This window comes from Pteronotus mesoamericanus, unplaced genomic scaffold (genome assembly GCF_021234165.1).
Source record: "Pteronotus mesoamericanus isolate MK-2021 breed Mesoamerican mustached bat unplaced genomic scaffold, CSHL_Meso_final contig_27, whole genome shotgun sequence".
NCBI classification, from domain to species: Eukaryota; Metazoa; Chordata; class Mammalia; order Chiroptera; family Mormoopidae; genus Pteronotus; species Pteronotus mesoamericanus.
The window spans coordinates 17,694,007-17,711,099 of record NW_026555115.1 but is presented as its reverse complement, the minus strand read 5'-3'; the positions used below and the strand labels follow the sequence as shown (position 1 = coordinate 17,711,099).

Below are 17,093 nucleotides of genomic sequence, written 5' to 3'. Positions count from 1 at the left end.
TCTTTCAAATGGAATTGAGCAGGAAAGAGCCTTCATTACTAAATATTTTTTAGTCAGTTTTACTAATTATTATTCCATATATGTTTTACATTTATTGGTACAGTATTTGTAGTATTTATAGTATTCATTTATTTAAAAATATTACTCTATAGATTTGTTTTATCTAATTGTTTGAGACACAATGGGAAACATTGGTTTTTCAGTTAAAAGTATGAAAAGAATCTGAAGGATGAGTCATTTGACGGTAAAGAAGAAAATAGACCATTTTGGCTCATTATTATTTGTGTTCCATCTTTAGACCGTCTGTTCCTGTCCAGTTCCAGTACTTTTTGCCAACATATCCACCTTCTGCATACCCACTGACTGCACACACGTACACCCCAATCACCAGCTCTGTGTCCACCATTCGGCAGTATCCAGGTATGAGCCCTCCTGTTAAAATGACTTTTAACATTTTAATATTTTCAAGCAATGAGATAGAAATCAGTCAGTTAGTATTTAGCATGGATTTAATCACTCCATCTATGTTCAAATTCAGATAAGCCCAAAATCTGAGGCTTTAAGGTTCTAAATCACCATCTCTTTGTTCTGTCTAAAAAGGCTCCTATTGGTGGTGGTGGTGGTGGTGATATTTGCCTGACTTTTGTCCCACTCTGAGGATATTATGTTAACAATTTTCGTTATACCTTAAAATTGTAGTACAAGTTAAAACCTATAAAAGCTGTGCTCTTACAGCGCTTCTGTTGTTTTGTGGGATATCTCTTTTGTTTTTAATGTTAATCCAGTTATGCCAAACATTCACCATTCTTCCTTATAAATACTATTCTTTTTGACAACCCAGAAAAAAACAAATCTTGTGTGTTTTTGTAACATTTTCCTGTGGGACCCTCGGCTCACTTTAGACATAAGAAAGCCAGATTGTCTAGCTTGTGGACATTGATTGCCCTTCTGCTGTGAAAAGTGAGGATGCATCCAGGGCCACACATGACCATTGAGTATCTGAAGGGAGACCCAGCACAAATGAAGAAATAAATTTTTTGTTTTACTTCATTAAAATTAGGGAGACTTCAAATATGTTTGGAAAAACTTTCTGATGAAACTACTCCTTTGAAATGTACACTTAATGGAATCAAAATGCAAATCAGATATTTCTAATAAAAGTTTAATATCTGAATTGAGGTATGCTTTTAAGAGCAAAATATACCCTGAATTTTGAAGGCATAGTATAGAAAGAGACTGTAAAATATCTTAGTAAAAAGTTTTATAGTGATTACACTTTGAAATGATATTTTGGATATACTGGGTTAAATAAGATACATATTAAATATATACTAAAATTAACTTGATTTTTTTTTTTTTTTTTTTTTTTTTACTTTATTAATGTGGCTATAGAAAAATCTAAAATTGCTCGTGTAACTTATATTTCCATTGGAGTGCTGGGCTAAAACTTTGTAACACTATATTTAAATAGCTTTAAAAACAGGTTCCTTAATCTCTGCATTGGTTTTTTTGTGTATTGGCTTGTTGGGAGATTTTTTTTTTTTAAACTTTCCCCAAGTTTTATTTTAATTTTTATTTCTAATGTGGAAAAATTGTTGAATTTCTCTGATTATTCTGTCATGTTTTGCTGTACACTTTTAAAAGAAAAGCATAACCATGTTTTTTATTAACAATCTTATAGAGATAAGATTGCCAGAAGTATTACGCTTATTGCTAAAAATCCTTAAGTCTTTTTATCAGTGGCAGCAGTTACCATCATTTCTTCATCTACTTCCTTGGCCTTCTGTAACAATGCAGTCATTTTGCCCTTCTGCAGAAGGTAACTCCTGACCAATAAGTATTTCTTTGAATACTAGCCAATTGAAAAGAATGTCTCTTGCGCTAGCATTATCATTTTATATAAATATTTATTGCAAAAATTCATTATACCAGCAATATGAGAGGTATCTGTATTTCTAAATTTTTATTCTAGTAGCCCTGATAGATACTAACACAGAAAAATGAATAGTGCAAGAAACAACATTTTATTTCTGCCAGTATCAATATGTGTACAGATGTTTCAGATGAGAGGCAATATAGTCTTTCTCTGACATGGATGGACACAACTGAAGGAAATATTTATTAATCAGCTTACATTGTTCTGTTTTCAAGTGTTATGGATTCAATGGCACACTTTAAATTATTTTAAAGCAGATTTTTTTTCCAAATCAAGAGGAAAACAGGAAAATTTGTATATAATAGGCTCCTATCTCGCCAAATATGGGATTGCTCTAATACATAGTTTATGATATAATTGATCATGATCTCTGGTTGCTTATAAAGATGGAACCTGGTTGGCCCATTAGTTATTAGTTAAATATAAATATGACTATATAATTACATATGTATTTATTATCTAGTTTGTAAGTGATCCCTCTCAAATAATTCCTGAAATTTCACTTGTTTCAGAGATGTTTTTCATTTCATTAATTCATTGATTCATTCATGCATTTGTCAATACTACAACCATTTATTCACACCCTACTATATATGTAAGGTTCTATGCCCGGCTTTATTTTTAAAGCTTACTCTTAAACAGATCTTGCTTTCAACAAGCTTGGAGCCTAGTGGAAGTAAGACATGAGGAGATACTACAAAAAATAAAGTATTAAGTCCCTGAAGAGAGACTTGAGCAAAACCATGCTGCTTCTGAGGTCAGAGAGGTGGTTTCTACATAAGATGGTAGGGTTGGAAGTCAGGAATGATGTTCCTAAAGGAAGTAATATTTGGAAAGCATGTCTCAGAATGGATAGGGCAGAGCCATGGTGGGAATTACAAAAAAGTACATTTCTGTGAATAAAGTATTAACATAGAATAATGTGCTTGAAACAGAGTGGTTCAGTTTTGGCTTAGCACAGTGTGAGTGAGGATACAATTTTTTTAAGACTGGACCTTGAAAAGACTTGGAATGGTGACTAGACTGCATGGTCCACCAGAGGCAAATGACCAAACTTTGAACAGAAATAACAAAGGCACTCTTTTCAGGAAGAAACTAATACTGCCCTGTGGATTATTTATTTTACAACAGGGAATATAGCAGTGACTATAAATTTATATGTACTAAATACTATACTTTTCTCATTCGTAAAAAAAATTTATCTTTTCTTTCTCTATGGTTTATAAAACCATAAAACAGGTTCCTTCCTGTTTTTATTGAGGTATAATTACATTTTTTTTATTGAGGTATAACTGACATGTAACATACTAGATTCTGGTATACAATATAATGATTTGATAATTTCTTGTGATGAGAACTGTCTTAGCAACTTTCAAATATGAGACCTGTCTTAGCAACTTTCAAATATACAACTCAGCCACCATGCTGTACATCACATCCCCATGTCTTACTTATTTTATAACTGGAAGTTTATAATGGGAAGCTTTTGACCCTCTTCACACATTTTACTCATCCCAAACTTCCCCCCACGGCCCCCCACTCAGCCTCTGTCAGCAGTTAGTCTGTTCTGTCTATGAACTTGGTGTGTTTTTGTTTTTTTCTTACATTTTACATACTGTTTGTTTTGCTCTATCTAGCTTACTAACCTAGCATAATACCCTCAAGGTCTATCCTGTTGCAAATGTTCTTTTTTATGGCTGAATGATGTTCGTGGGGGTGGGGGGGCGGATTTTCTTTATTCATTTGTCCATGAGCAGACACTTAGGCTGTTTCCCTATCTTGGTTATTGTGAAACATAAGGGTGCAGATATCTTTTTCTTGATTGTTTTGATAACTAAGAAGAAAAGTTACTATGTTTGTTTTCTTTCTACAGATAGTAAGAAATTTCTTTGTTGTTGCTTACTGAGAGGTTTTTGTTTTTGTTTTTTTTAAGATTTTATTTATTTATTTATTTTTAGAGAGAGGGAAAGTGAGGGAGAAAGAGAGGTAAACATTGATCAGTTGCCCCTCATATACGCCCCTTCTGGGGACTAAACCACAACCCAGTCAGGTGCCCTGCCTGGGAATCGAACTGGTAACCTTTTGCTTTACAGGACAGCACCCAACCGAGACACACTGGTCAGGACCTTGTTTTTGTTTTCAGTTTTGTTGTTTCTGAGGTTTTTTTGATATACACATAGGTGATATGTTTGCCTTACAGGGAAAAAGAAAGTTGCTTAGTCTTTCTTTTTATGGATATATAGAAGTTAAAATTCATAAGCACTGTATTTCAGAAATCCTTATGATAGTGGTTCTATAAATTAAAACAAAATATTCTTGACTTGGAAACTATGATGTATCCTAGAAGTTTTAGATGAATTATTTAGCACAATTGCTTGGCTCACATTTGGAATTTAATACATGGATTGCTTTGCTTTTTTCTTGTTTTAATGCTGTTTTTTGTAATCTACAGAAAGATCATATTAAATTGGTAGGAAGTGAGGGGGGGAAACCAAATATATAGTTTTAAATAGTGACTTCTTTTAAAGTTGGGATTTAGATCTCGTAAACTGGAAAAATTCTATTTTTATTTTAGTGTTTTTAAGTAACTGTGTCTAATCAAAGCCAATATTCTTGTAATCAGTTTTTCCATCATTTTTAGTTTCAGCTCAAGCTCCAAATTCTGCCATAACAGCTCAGACTGGTGTTGGGGTGGCTTCTACAGTTCACCTAAACCCCATGCAGTTGATGACAGTGGATACATCTCATGCTCGACATATTCAGGGGATCCAGCCTGCTCCCATCAGTACACAGGGGATACAGCCAGCCCCCATTGGGACCCCAGGAATACAGCCAGCACCAATTGGCACACAGGGAATTCACTCAGCAACCCCAATCAGTACACAAGGACTTCAGCCTGCATCAGTGGGTTCTCAGCAGCCTCCGACTGAAGGAAAAACCTCAGGTAATCTTAATTTTTTGCATGCAAGTTCACATGGAGACAAGAGATAATACTAAGTTTAAATCCTGAATCTGCCACTTACTGACTTGTGGTCTCAGGCAATTAATTTCTCTTAAGTTTTCATTTCTGCTTTGTAACATGAGATGCTTTGAACTTACCTGTCAGGCTCACAGCCTCACAGGTAGGTAATCAGCCTCACAGCCATTTGCACATGGTGAGAAGCATTCTGTAATGAACTCATAGTTGAAAGAGTAAATTCACCTTATAATAGAAGTGTTCTTATTCCATCTAAGATTTTGGGGGAGATTTTATGTAAAGCTGTGAAATTAATATAGACTAGAATGTTGGAACTATTTTTAGGATTGAAAGTAGGTTTTATTTTACAAAAACTGGGAGAAGAGTTCTTTAAGTATACCATGTACTTTATGTATCTTATCTCATTTTAATAATTATGATTACAGAGCAAAGAAAATGGTTATTGATCATGCATCAGTAGACTTAGTAACCTCTCCTACTTTGCCTTTTACTTTTAGGCACCCGAACATTATGTTGTCATTTCCTATCTTTCTGAAACTGGATAGTTACAACATGGATATGCTAATTCTTATTTTATGAGACATTTTAATAATTTTTTTTCATTCCCCTCTCTTCATTGCTCTTTCCTGACCCCACCCTGTCCTCCAGCAGTGGTGTTGGCTGATGGAGCGACTATTGTAGCCAACCCTATTAGTAACCCATTCAGTGCTTCTCCAGCAGCAACAACCGTGGTGCAGACTCACAGCCAGAGTGCTAGCACCAACGCTCCAGCCCAGGGCTCATCCCCTCGACCAAGTATACTTCGGAAGAAACCTGCCACAGATGGGTGAGTAGACCCAGTGGTGCCAAATGAAACCACTGGTTCTGGGTATAATTGGGTTGTAGGCTCTGCTTATGTTCAACTCTTTTTTCTAAGTGCTTATGCCCACTTAAACCCTCACCAGCTGTGGGGATGATGGCATTCATCATTACCAACTCTTGTTACTGGCACATTTTTTAAGTTTAGTCATTTTGTGTTTATAGTGGTATATCTCATCAAGTGTTTTGTTTGTTTTTTATTGTTTTGTTCTTGGGGAGTGTGTAGTGGCATTGGTCTTGCTTTTTTATTTCTTACAGAAAAGTTTAAACATAGTAAGATTTTGTACATATCATTGTGTATCCATTATTCAACCTTAGTTATCGACTTATCAGCCTATGATCAGTTTTATCTATATGCTGCCCACCCTTCTCCATCATGTTATTTCGAGGCAAATTCCAAACAGCACATTGTTTCATTTGTATGTATTTCAGCATGTGTATGTTGAGAGATACATAGCAAAAAAATACAATATCCCCTTAATACCATCAGTTATCTAATCACCGTTCAAATTTTCAGTGGTCTCAAATGTCCCAAATTTTATTTTGTTTTATGTTATTTATTTATTTATAGTATTCTGGTAAGAGGTATACATTATGATTAGTTGATATGTCTCTTAAAATTCTTCTAACATATAAGTATCCTCCATATCTTCTTTTTTCTTGCCATTTATTTGTTGAAGAAACTTGGTCTTTGGTCCTGTGGTTTTTCCTCTTCCTCTCTCTCTTCCTGGATTTTGTTGATTGCATCTCCCTTGTATTAGTTTCCTTGGACTGCTATAATAAATTACCTCTGATTTGGTGGCTAAGAACAACATTTATTCTCACAGTTCTGATGGCTAGAAATCTGAAATTGAGGTGTTGGCAGGGTTGGTTCCTTCTGAATGCCATCAGGGAGAACCCATTTGGTGCCTCTCTTCTACCTTCTGGCAGCTGTCGGCAATCCTTTACATTTCCTGGCTTGTGGATACATCACTCCACTGTTCACATGGCCTTCCCTCTATGTCTGTATCTCAAAATTTCCTTCTCCTTTCTGTTATATAACTACCAGTCATTGGATTTAGGGTATAGTGTAAATCTAGAATAATCTCAAGATCCTTACCTGAAATGCATTTGCAAAGACCCTATTTTTTTACCTTCACAGGTGCCAGGGATTAGGACTTAGCTATCTTTTTAGGGAACACAACTAACCTCAATTCCCCCATTGTTCAGTTGCATTTGTTCTTTTCTTCTCTGTGTTTTCTCTATGTTGTTACTTGAATCCTAATGGCTTGATTAGAGTCTCTCTTACTTTTTTTTTTTTTGCGAGTACTTCATAAGTCCGTAGTTTATTATTTTATCAGGAGACATGTTTGGTGGTCACCCTTTTGGGGATGTTAGCTATCTTGAGGCTGCGTCTAGATTCATTAATCATTGGGCATTGTAACATGGTACATTCTGCTTCTAGCCATTTTCTCTCAAATCCACTCTTGTCTGACATTTGCTCCCCCTCTGCCAAAACTAAACATGTCAAAATCAGTCATGACTTCTACATTGCTAAACCCAGTGGTTAATTCTCAGTCTGAGTCATATTTGATCTCTACTGTATGGCACAGTTGGTCACTAACTACCTTGATCAACTTTTTTCACTGGGCTTCTAGTAATTGGCTCGAGTCAGTGTAAATACGTAGACATAATAATGATTGCAAACACTTAATATAGGTTTAAATTTTAATGTTAAGTAGAAAGGAGATAAGGCATGCCAGAAAAAGAAACTAGAAGAGTCACAATGGTTGCTTCCTGGAGAATGATGGGCAGAAAGTGGGAGGATTGACGAAGGGACCTGCTATACTGTGTCAAAAGCCTTTTAGTATTATTTGACTTTTTAAATATTGTCCCTATATTACTTTGATAACATTTTTAAAAATTCTTAGCCAATGTAGTGCTTTTATTTTGCTATAAGGATGCCTAGGAAATGTATGTCTTGTACTTCCTTTAATACTCTTAGATTGCTGGGGTTTTTTTGTTTGTCTCTTGTCTCTTTCAGAATTGCAGTTCGAAAAACCCTCATTCCTCCTCAACCACCTGAAGTGGCTAGCCCTCGAGTGGAAAGCTCTATGCGGAATACATCTGGGTCACCTAGGCCAGGAGGGTGAGCACATGTTATTACTCTTGCCTCCAACTGCATGTAATTGGGGAGGAAAAGAGTCTAATAACTATGACCAATTTCATATAATTTGTTTGTGTGCAATTTTTATATGCTATTCCCAGCTACAGGACCTGCACACATTTTTTGACCTCTCTGACCCTCATTGCTTCACTTATGAAATGGGCATATGTATAACATTTACCTCATCAGATTCGTATGTATTCAAATGAAATGACTCAGCAAAAGTACTTAGAATAGAACCTGTGTTGTACCCAGTTATTTTTTGCTGTCATAAATGGCACCATGACAATAGTTAATAGGTGCTTTTTTTCTTTATTCTTTATCATCTTAATTCCAAAAGTGAAATTCTTTTGCATAAAAATGAGACAACATAAAAATATTTAAAGTCTAAAGTGAAAAATCACTATTCTGTTCTTCACCCACTTTGTCAGACTCACTCCCCAGAATATCATTGATTGGTAACAGTTTTGTTAAGTGTCTTTCCACATCTTTTTCTACACGCACGCACGCACGTTGACAGACCCTTAAAAATAAGATCTTGCTGATTGATGTTTTTAACTTATATAAGTAGTAGCTTACCATGTTAATATATTTAGATATACTTCATAAAACTTTATTCAAAAAAGAATTATGGATGCCTGGCATGTGCCAAGTGTCGTTGTAGAATCTGGGGATACATAAAAGTTACTAAAACAGACAAACTGTCCTTCTTAGCTTGCTTTCTAGTGAGTGTAAAAAAATGATAATGGACAACTATAATAGCATAAACAAAATATTTTGAAAAGAACTAATATGTGAAGAAAACTAAAGCAGTATAAAGTGAAGAAAAAGTGATGGGGAAAGAAATGATGTCTTTTTTTTTTAATTTTTAATTTTTAAATCATGTTTATTCTATTAGAGTTGTCTCAGTTTTTCCCCATTTGCCCTCCACCCATCCCACCCCATCCCCCCCCACAGTCAGTTCCCACTCTGTTGTCCGTGTCCATAGGTCATTCATACATGTTCTTTCTTTAGTCCCTTCTCCTCTGTTCCACCATTTCCTCCATCCCCAACCCCTCCCGTCACTTTCAGTCTGCTCCATGTTTCCATGCCTGTGGTTTATTTTGTTCATTAGTTTAATTTGTTGAATAGATTCCACTTATAGGTGAGATCATATTGTATGTGACTTTTACTGCCTGGCTTATTTCACTTAGCATAATATTCTCCAGTTCCATGCATGTTGTCGCAAAAGGTAGGAGTTCTTTCTTCCATTTTTATTTCTAAATGCAGATTGATTTTATTTATCTATTTTTTTAATGTCAAGATCCATTATAAAATACTAAACAATTTAAATCCATTATAAAGTCTCAATTATTAAAGCAACATGACACCAGCACAGAAATAATCAAGTAGATCAATGAAATAAAATGAGCTAATTCTAGAAACAAAACATATATATCTGTCTAACAATGTAATATATGGTTAAATTGAATAGGGAAAATAAGGCTTATTCAATAAATAAGGTGCATGGACCCCTATTACTTGAAATAAAACAAATATAGAGCCCTATTTCACACATTGTACAAAAATATTCAGGTGAGTTAAAAATATGTAAAACCTAAGGAGTTTTAGGAAAAAATACAAAATAATATTTTTCTTACCCTGAAGTAAAATCTTCAAACCCAGAAGCTATAAAGTAAAATATTGACAGTATGACTATATTAAACATTTAAGACTATATAGTAATATACATATTAAAAAAGTTAAAGGACAAGTAATAGAATAAGAAAGTATTTGCAACACATCTAAACAGGTTAATAGTTTATTTTGGGTGTTTGTTTGTTTGTTTTTAGGGAAAAAATTCTACAGGCATTTAATCAAAAAATGGATAAAGAATACCAAAAAGTCATTTAAAGCTTTTTAAAATAATAGAAATAGGCAAAAAATATACAAAAACAGGTTTGGTATCAACAAATAATAAAGTAACAGTTAAAATAGCACATCACTGACACAATCAGATTAAAATAAAAATATTGATAATATCAAATATTGGTGACTGTGAAAGGAACAGGGTATTAATACATAGACCATTTTTCTTAATCTTCTTAAAGCAGTCTCTTTAGCATATCTTGCAGTACTGGTTTGGTGGAGGTGTATTATTTTAGCATTCTTTTGTGTGGGAAACTCCTTATTTCACCTTCCATTTTAATGGAGAGCCTTGCTGGGTAGAGCAGTCTTGGTTGCAGGCCTTTGCTTTTCATTACTTGGAATGTTTCTTGCCTTTCCCTTCTGGCTTGCAGTGTTTCTGTTGAGAAGTCAGCTGCTAGCTGTACTGGGGTTCCCTTACATGTTACTACTTGTTATCCCCTTGACTCTTGCTGCCTTTATGATTCTTTCTTTGTCTTTAATACTTGCCATTTTAACTATGATGTGTCTTGGAGTAGGCCTCTTTGGGTTCTTCTTGAATGGGACCCTCTGTGCTTCCTGGACTTGTGTGACTTTTTCTCCCCTCAAATTAGGGAAGTTTTTCATCATTACTTTGTCAAACAAGTTCTCTATCCCTTGCTCCTCTTCTTCTCCTTCCGGTATCCCTATTATGCAGATATTATTATGTTTCAGGTTGTCGTGCATTTCCCTAAATGCCTCTTCATTCTTTTTGAGTCTCTCTTCATTTTCTTGCTTTCTCTAGGAACTTTTTCTACCTTATACTCCAGCCTGCTGATTCTGTCCTCTGCTTCATCTAGTCTGCTTTTGATTCCTTTCTACTGTGTTCTTCAAGTCAGATATTGTATTCTTCACTTTCTCTTGTCTCTTAATGATAGTTTCTGTATCCTTTTTCATGCTGATATAGTCTGCAGTAAGTTCCTTGTGGTTTCCCTGTAGTATTTTGTAATTCTCTCTGAGCTCACTGAGCTCATTGAGCTTCCTTAGAACTTATTTTGAACTCAGTATCTAATAGTATATTTCATTTAGTTCTCTTTCTGGGGATTCCTCCTTTTCCCTTGCCTGGAGGGTGTTTCTTTGTCTTCCCATTATTTGTGACACTCTTCTTTTTTGCTTCTGTTTCTTAAATGGATCTGTCTTCACTTCCTGACTTTGTGGTATGAACTTCTGTGGCAGGAGACTGCTGTGTTTTCTTTCTGGATCTGCGTCTAATGATGTCAGATGTTGACCCTGTCTGACCTTAGGCAGTCTGTTCGAGACTTTCAGTAATCTCCTGTTTGTTGCTGTCTCCTTCAGCTCTCAATCTAGTCACTCATCACTCAGCAGTCAGTCTTAGACACCACAGGACGGGGCAGAGTCCCCCCTAGGGATAGGGTTATTGGGTCCTCTCAGGCTGCTGCCACTCAGGGGAGTGGTCTGCGAGCCAGATGGCTGCTGCCATATGGGGGAGGAGTCAGCACCGGAATCCCGCCAACTACTATCCCTGTTCCCTCCCCAAAGCCTCCATCTCCAGCCTCTTCTTCAGTTCCTCTAGATCACTCTGTGCCCCCTTTAGCCAGGGAGCTAATATCTGTGGCTGCCACTATGTACTCAGCAGGCCCGTTTAGACACCACAGGTTGTGGCAGTATCTCTCCTGGGAGTGGGGCTATTTTATCCTCTCACACTGTTGCCGCTTAGGGGAGTGATCTGCCTGAGCAAGATGGCTGCTGCCACATGGGGGATGAGTCAGCACTGTGATCCCACCAGCTACTTTCTCAGTTCTCTCCCCAAAGCCTCCTTCCCCAGTCTGTCCTCAGGTGTCTGTAGCCCACTCTGTCCCTGCCTTTGCCAGAGACCAGCATAAGTGGCTGCAAATTCAAATTTATGTCTTGGCCCTTTAAACGGCTCTTTGTGTCTTCAGCTGCCTGTCTCTGGCAGAGAGCAAACCTACTGCTTTTCACAACTAGTTGTTACCTGTATCCTTTTTGGGCCCTGGTGTTGTAGGCTGGAGATCGCCACTTACAGTTCAGTCCCTACTCTTCTCAGTGGGATCCAACTGTCCATTTCAGTATCCTACTGGTACTCCCGCCTGTGAGTGCCCCACCCACCGTCTTGAATCTCTTCCACACTCCTTACCAGTTAAGTTGTGCTAAAGCTGATTCTTCTGTCTGTCCGAGGTTAAAAGGCTCCTCTTTTGCTATTGTTCAGTTGTTTGTTCCAGGTGATTTCTTCGCAATTTAGTTGTAATTCCAGATGTGTCCTTGGAGAAGGTCATTGTGACTTCCACTCACTCCTCCACCATCTCGGTTCTCCTGGAAGAGATGATGTCTTATAGCAAAGCTTATCTCAGAAGAGTTTTAAGAGCATGTAAGAGTAAGCCATATGCTCCTTGATCTTTGCCAGTATCAGACAAAGGAGAGAGCAGGAACCAAGTCTTTAATGTAGGAGTAGTTGGAGTCATAACTTTGCACATTAATGCAGGAATGTAAAAAAAAAAAATGCAAGCTGAAATTGTGGAAAGTGATCTTATTCAGTGGAGGAATATAAGATTATTATGTGAGCTTAAAAATTTGTGAAAATATTAACAACTGTCAATTATATAGGGAAATGAAAAAATAATAAAACCTAGTATTTACTTAGTATGCTGTAATTCAGAACATTAGAAGTGTTGAGAATTAAAATATTTTCTTTCTTAAAGTAATTTGAGAGTAATTGGAACAGGGTTTACCTTCTTCACATTGTGTAACTTATAAGGCAGGTCAGGAGTCCATCTATGCCTTGATGAAGTGTCATACTCCTGGGTTTGGATCTGCTTCTGACATTTATTTTTTATTGAAGTTTAGTTGCCATACAATATTATACTAGTTTCAGATGTGCAACAGCAATCAGACATTTATATACCCTACTATGTGCTTACCACATATCGTTCACTGTATACCCGTTTACCTTTTTAACCCATCCCCTATTCCCGTTCTCTCTGGCAGCCATCAGTTTAGGGTTTTTTTTGTTTCGGTAAGTCTCTTTGTTTTGTTTGTTCATTTATTTGGATTTTCTTTAATGCCACGTATAATTGAAATCATACAATATTTGTCTTTCTCTGACTTATTTCACTTAGCATGGTACCCTTTAGGTCCATCCATGTTGTAAATAACAGGATTTTGTTCTTTTTATTTCTGAATAATATTCCATTGTATATATGTACCACATCTTCCTTATCCATTCATCTATCAGTGGATACCTAGGTTGCTTCCATATCCTGGCTATTTTAAATAATTCTACAATGAACTTTTTTTTTCCATAGGTGAATTTTATTTCAGGCCCAAACCATTCAACTTTGAACTAAATACCGTGACAGTTCCACAGCATAGGCTGGTAAAAGAGCCCATAGACAGGGTAAGATGTCCAAAGGAGGGTGGAGTGAGCTAGAAGAACCACACACAAACCTTAGTGCAGAGCAATACAGAATGCCATCAGCACTCATCTCCTACTGGCTCTGGATCGCAATAGAAAGGAATTATGGCAGCAGGAGAGCAGAATGCCTCATTGTCTAAGCCCTTTCTCCAGGCAGGAATGAAGCTCTTACACCCCACTGGACTGAATATGTATGGCCTTCCTGCAACACAGCAGAAGGACACTGGTGGCTGAAGCCTGGGGTTTAGGGTCCATATAGCTTTTCAAATCCATGTTTTCATTTCCTTTGAATAAATACCCAAGTGAAATTCTCCACATCTTCACCCATACTTATTATTGACTTTACTAATAGCCATTCTGATTGGTGTGAGGTGTTATCTCCCTGTTTTGAGTTGCATTTCCCTAATGATTACTGATGTTTAGCACCTTCTCGTATGTCTGTTGGCCACCTGTATGTATTCTTTGAAGAGATGTGTCTTCATATCCTCTGCCTAGTTTTTAATCAGATTGTTTATTTTTTTTGTTAAGGAGATACGAGTTTTTAATATGTTTTAGATATTAATCCTCTGTTGCACGTAGCATTTGTGAATATATCCTCCCATTCATTAGATCTTCCATTTCGTGAAAGATTTCTCGGACTCTACAGAGGCTTTTGTTTTATGTAGTCCCATTTCTTTATTTTTGCTTTTGTTTCCCTTGCTCAAGGGGACACATGTAAAAAGATATTACTAAGACTGATGTCAAAGAGGTTACTGCGTGTTTTTTTTTTTAGTTTTACGGTTTCAGTTCTTATATTTCAATCTTGAATTCATTTTGAGTTTATTTTTGTATATGATGTAAGAAAGTCATCCAGTTTCTTTTTTTTGCATGTATCTATCCAGTTTTTCCAACACCACTTTTCAAAGAGACTATCATTTCTCCATTACATATTCTTGCCTCCTTTGGCCATATAAGTAAGGGTTTATTTATGGACTCTGTTCTCTTCTAGTGAGCTACAGTACTGTTTTGATTACTATAGCTTTGTAGTATATTTTGAGATCATGGACCATAATACTTCCAACTTCGTTCTTTCTAAAGATCGCTTTTCCTATTTGTGGTCTTTTGTGGTTCCACATAAATTTTAAATTACTTTTTCTAGACCTGAGAGGAACATCCTTGGTATTTTGGTAGGGATTGCATTGAATCTGTAGATTGCTTTGGGTAGAATGGACATTTTAACAAGGTTAATTCCTCCAATCCATGAGCACAGTATATTCTTTCATTTATTTATGACTTCTTCAATTTCTTTTTTCAGTATCTTACAATTTTCAGAATACAAATTTTTCACCTTCTTTGTTAAATTTATTTCTAGGTATTTTATACTTTTTGATTCCATTGTAAATGGGATTTTCTTAACTTTTGATCATTCATTATTTGTGTGTAGAAATGTGACAGATTTTTGTATGTTAATTATGTATTCTACTACTTTATTCACTATTTCTAATAATTTTTTGGTGATGTGTCCTACATATTTTTGGTAGGGTTTTTTATACAGTATGTTATCTGCAAATAGTGACAATTTTACTTATTCCTTTCCAATTTGGATGCCTTTTCTTATTCTTGTCTGGTTGTTGTGGCTGAGACTTCCAGTAATAAATTGAATAATTGTTGTGAGAGTAAGCATCTTTGTCTTGTTCCATATCTTAGCATGATGTTAGCTGTGAGCTTGTCATATGTGGCCTTTATTGTGCGGAAGCAAGTTCCTTCTGTACCTACTTCAGAGTCTTATTAATGGATGTTGAATTCTCTCAAATGCTTTATCTGCATCCTTTGAGATCATATAATTTTTATCCTTGGTTTTGTTACCATAATGTATTACCTTAATTGCTTTCTGAATATTGAAGCATTCCTGCATCCCTGTTATAAATCCCACTTTATTGTGGTGTGTAATGTTTTTAATGTAATGTTAAATTTAGTTTGCATGTACATTGTTGACAGTTTTTATGTCTATGTTCATCAAGAATATTTGCCTGTAGTTCTCTTCGTTTTTGTAGTGTCTTTGTCTTGTTTTGGCATCAAGGTAAGGCTGGCCTTATAGAATGAGTTTGGAAGCATTCCTTCCTCTTCAGTTGTTTGAAATGGTTTGAGAAGCATTGATACTCATTTTCCTTTAAATAATTGTTAGACTTCACCTGTGAAGCCATCTGCTCCTGAACTTTTGTTTGTTGGGAGGTTTTTGATTACTGCTTGAAATTCATTGCTAGTAATTGGTCTGTTCAGATTTTTTTTTTTTCTTCCTGGATTAGTTTCAAAAGTTGTGTATTTCTGGAAATTTTTTCATTTCTTCCAGGTTGTCCAGTTTGTTGGCATGTAATTGTTCATTAGTATTCCTTAACAGTTCTTTGTATTTCTGTGATGGTGGTTGTAATCTTCTCCTCTTTAATTTCTGGTTTTCTTTTTTAAAATTTGGGTTCTCTCCCTTTTTTATTCATGAGTCTGGCTATGGGTTTGTCAGTTTTATTCATTCTTTCACAGGACCGACTCTTGGTGTCATTGATCTTTTTTATTGGTTTTTTTTTTTTCCAGTCTCTATTTTATTTATTTCCACTCTGATCTTCACTGTTTCCTTCCTCTTACTTACTTTGGGTTTTGTTTTTTTCTTCTTTTTCTTAGTACTTGTTGGTGTAAAGTTAAGTTACTTGAGATTTTTCATGTTTCTTTTATTTCCATTACAGATGACATTCAGTATTATTTTATATTAGTTTCAGATGGGATTTTTCTTGCTTCTTCACAGAGGCCGATATTGCTATGAACTTTCCTCTTAAAACTATGTTTTACTGCATCCCATAAATTGTATTTGTGTTTTCATTTGTTTTAAGGTATTTTTCAATTTTTTGTTTGATTTCCTCTTTGACCCATTGGCTATTTAGTATAGTAGCATGTTATTTAATCTCCACATGTTTGTGTTTTTTCTGGTTTTCTTCCTGCAGTTGGTTTCTAGTTTTATGCCATTATGGGCATAAAATATGCTCTATATAATTTTAATCTTGAATTTATTGAGGCTTATTTAATGGCCTAACGCGGCCTGTCCTACAGAATGGTCCATGTGCATGTGAAAAAAATCTTTATCTGCAGTTTGGGAATTAAATGTTCTATAAATGTTTATTATGTGACCTGCTCTACTATGACATTAAAGCCATGGTTCCTTTATTAATTGTCTGTATGGATGACTAAGGTATTAAATTCCCCAACTATTACTGTATTAACTGTTAACTTCTGCCTTATATCCATTAATATTTGCCTTACATACTTTGATACATCTATGTTGAGTGCATATGTATTTATAATTATATCTTCTTGGATTGACCCCTTTATCATTATGTAATATCTTTCTTTGTCTCTTTTCACATTCTTTGTTTCCAAGTCTATTTTGTCTGAGTTATGGCTACTACAACTTTCTTTTTGTTTCTATTTGCATGAGATACCTTTTTCTATCCCTTCCCTTTCTACCTGTTTTGTTTTTTGATCTAAAGTGAGTCTCTTGTAGGCAACATATAGATGGGTCTTACAGTTTTATCCTTTCATCTACATTTAAAGTACTTACTGATTGCCATTTTGTTGTTTTCTAGTTGTTTTTGTTCTCTGTCGCTTTCCTATTCTCTTGCTCTCTTTCCTTTTGACTGCTGGTATTCTATAATGTTTTGTTTGGGTTCCTTTCTCTTTATTTTTTTGTGTATTTCTTCTAAGTTTTTTGTAGGTGTGGTTATATGAGGTTCATGTGTAACTACCCATATCTATAGCAGACTGTTTTAAGCTGGTAGGCATTTAAGTTTCAAATGCATTCTAAAATTACTACATTTTTTGTATCCCCTCCATGCTTTAT

General features: G+C 35.6%; 1 protein-coding gene across 9 annotated transcripts in view; it reads left to right on the top strand.

Annotated features, from left to right (window-relative positions):
* SAP130 (Sin3A associated protein 130) overlaps window positions 1-17,093 on the top strand; it is a 103,005-nt gene that overhangs the window by 48,587 nt on the left and 37,325 nt on the right. For 4 of the 9 annotated variants that reach the window (XM_054575068.1, XM_054575065.1, XM_054575072.1 and 1 more), the window contains 4 exons: window positions 299-420; window positions 4,578-4,880; window positions 5,562-5,739; window positions 7,795-7,899. In XM_054575068.1, coding sequence (XP_054431043.1) covers window positions 299-420; window positions 4,578-4,880; window positions 5,562-5,739; window positions 7,795-7,899 — 708 coding nt within the window. The remainder of the gene's footprint in view (window positions 1-298; window positions 421-4,577; window positions 4,881-5,561; window positions 5,740-7,794; window positions 7,900-17,093) is intronic. The other 5 variants (XM_054575069.1, XM_054575073.1, XM_054575067.1 and 2 more) reach the window with 4 other exon arrangements.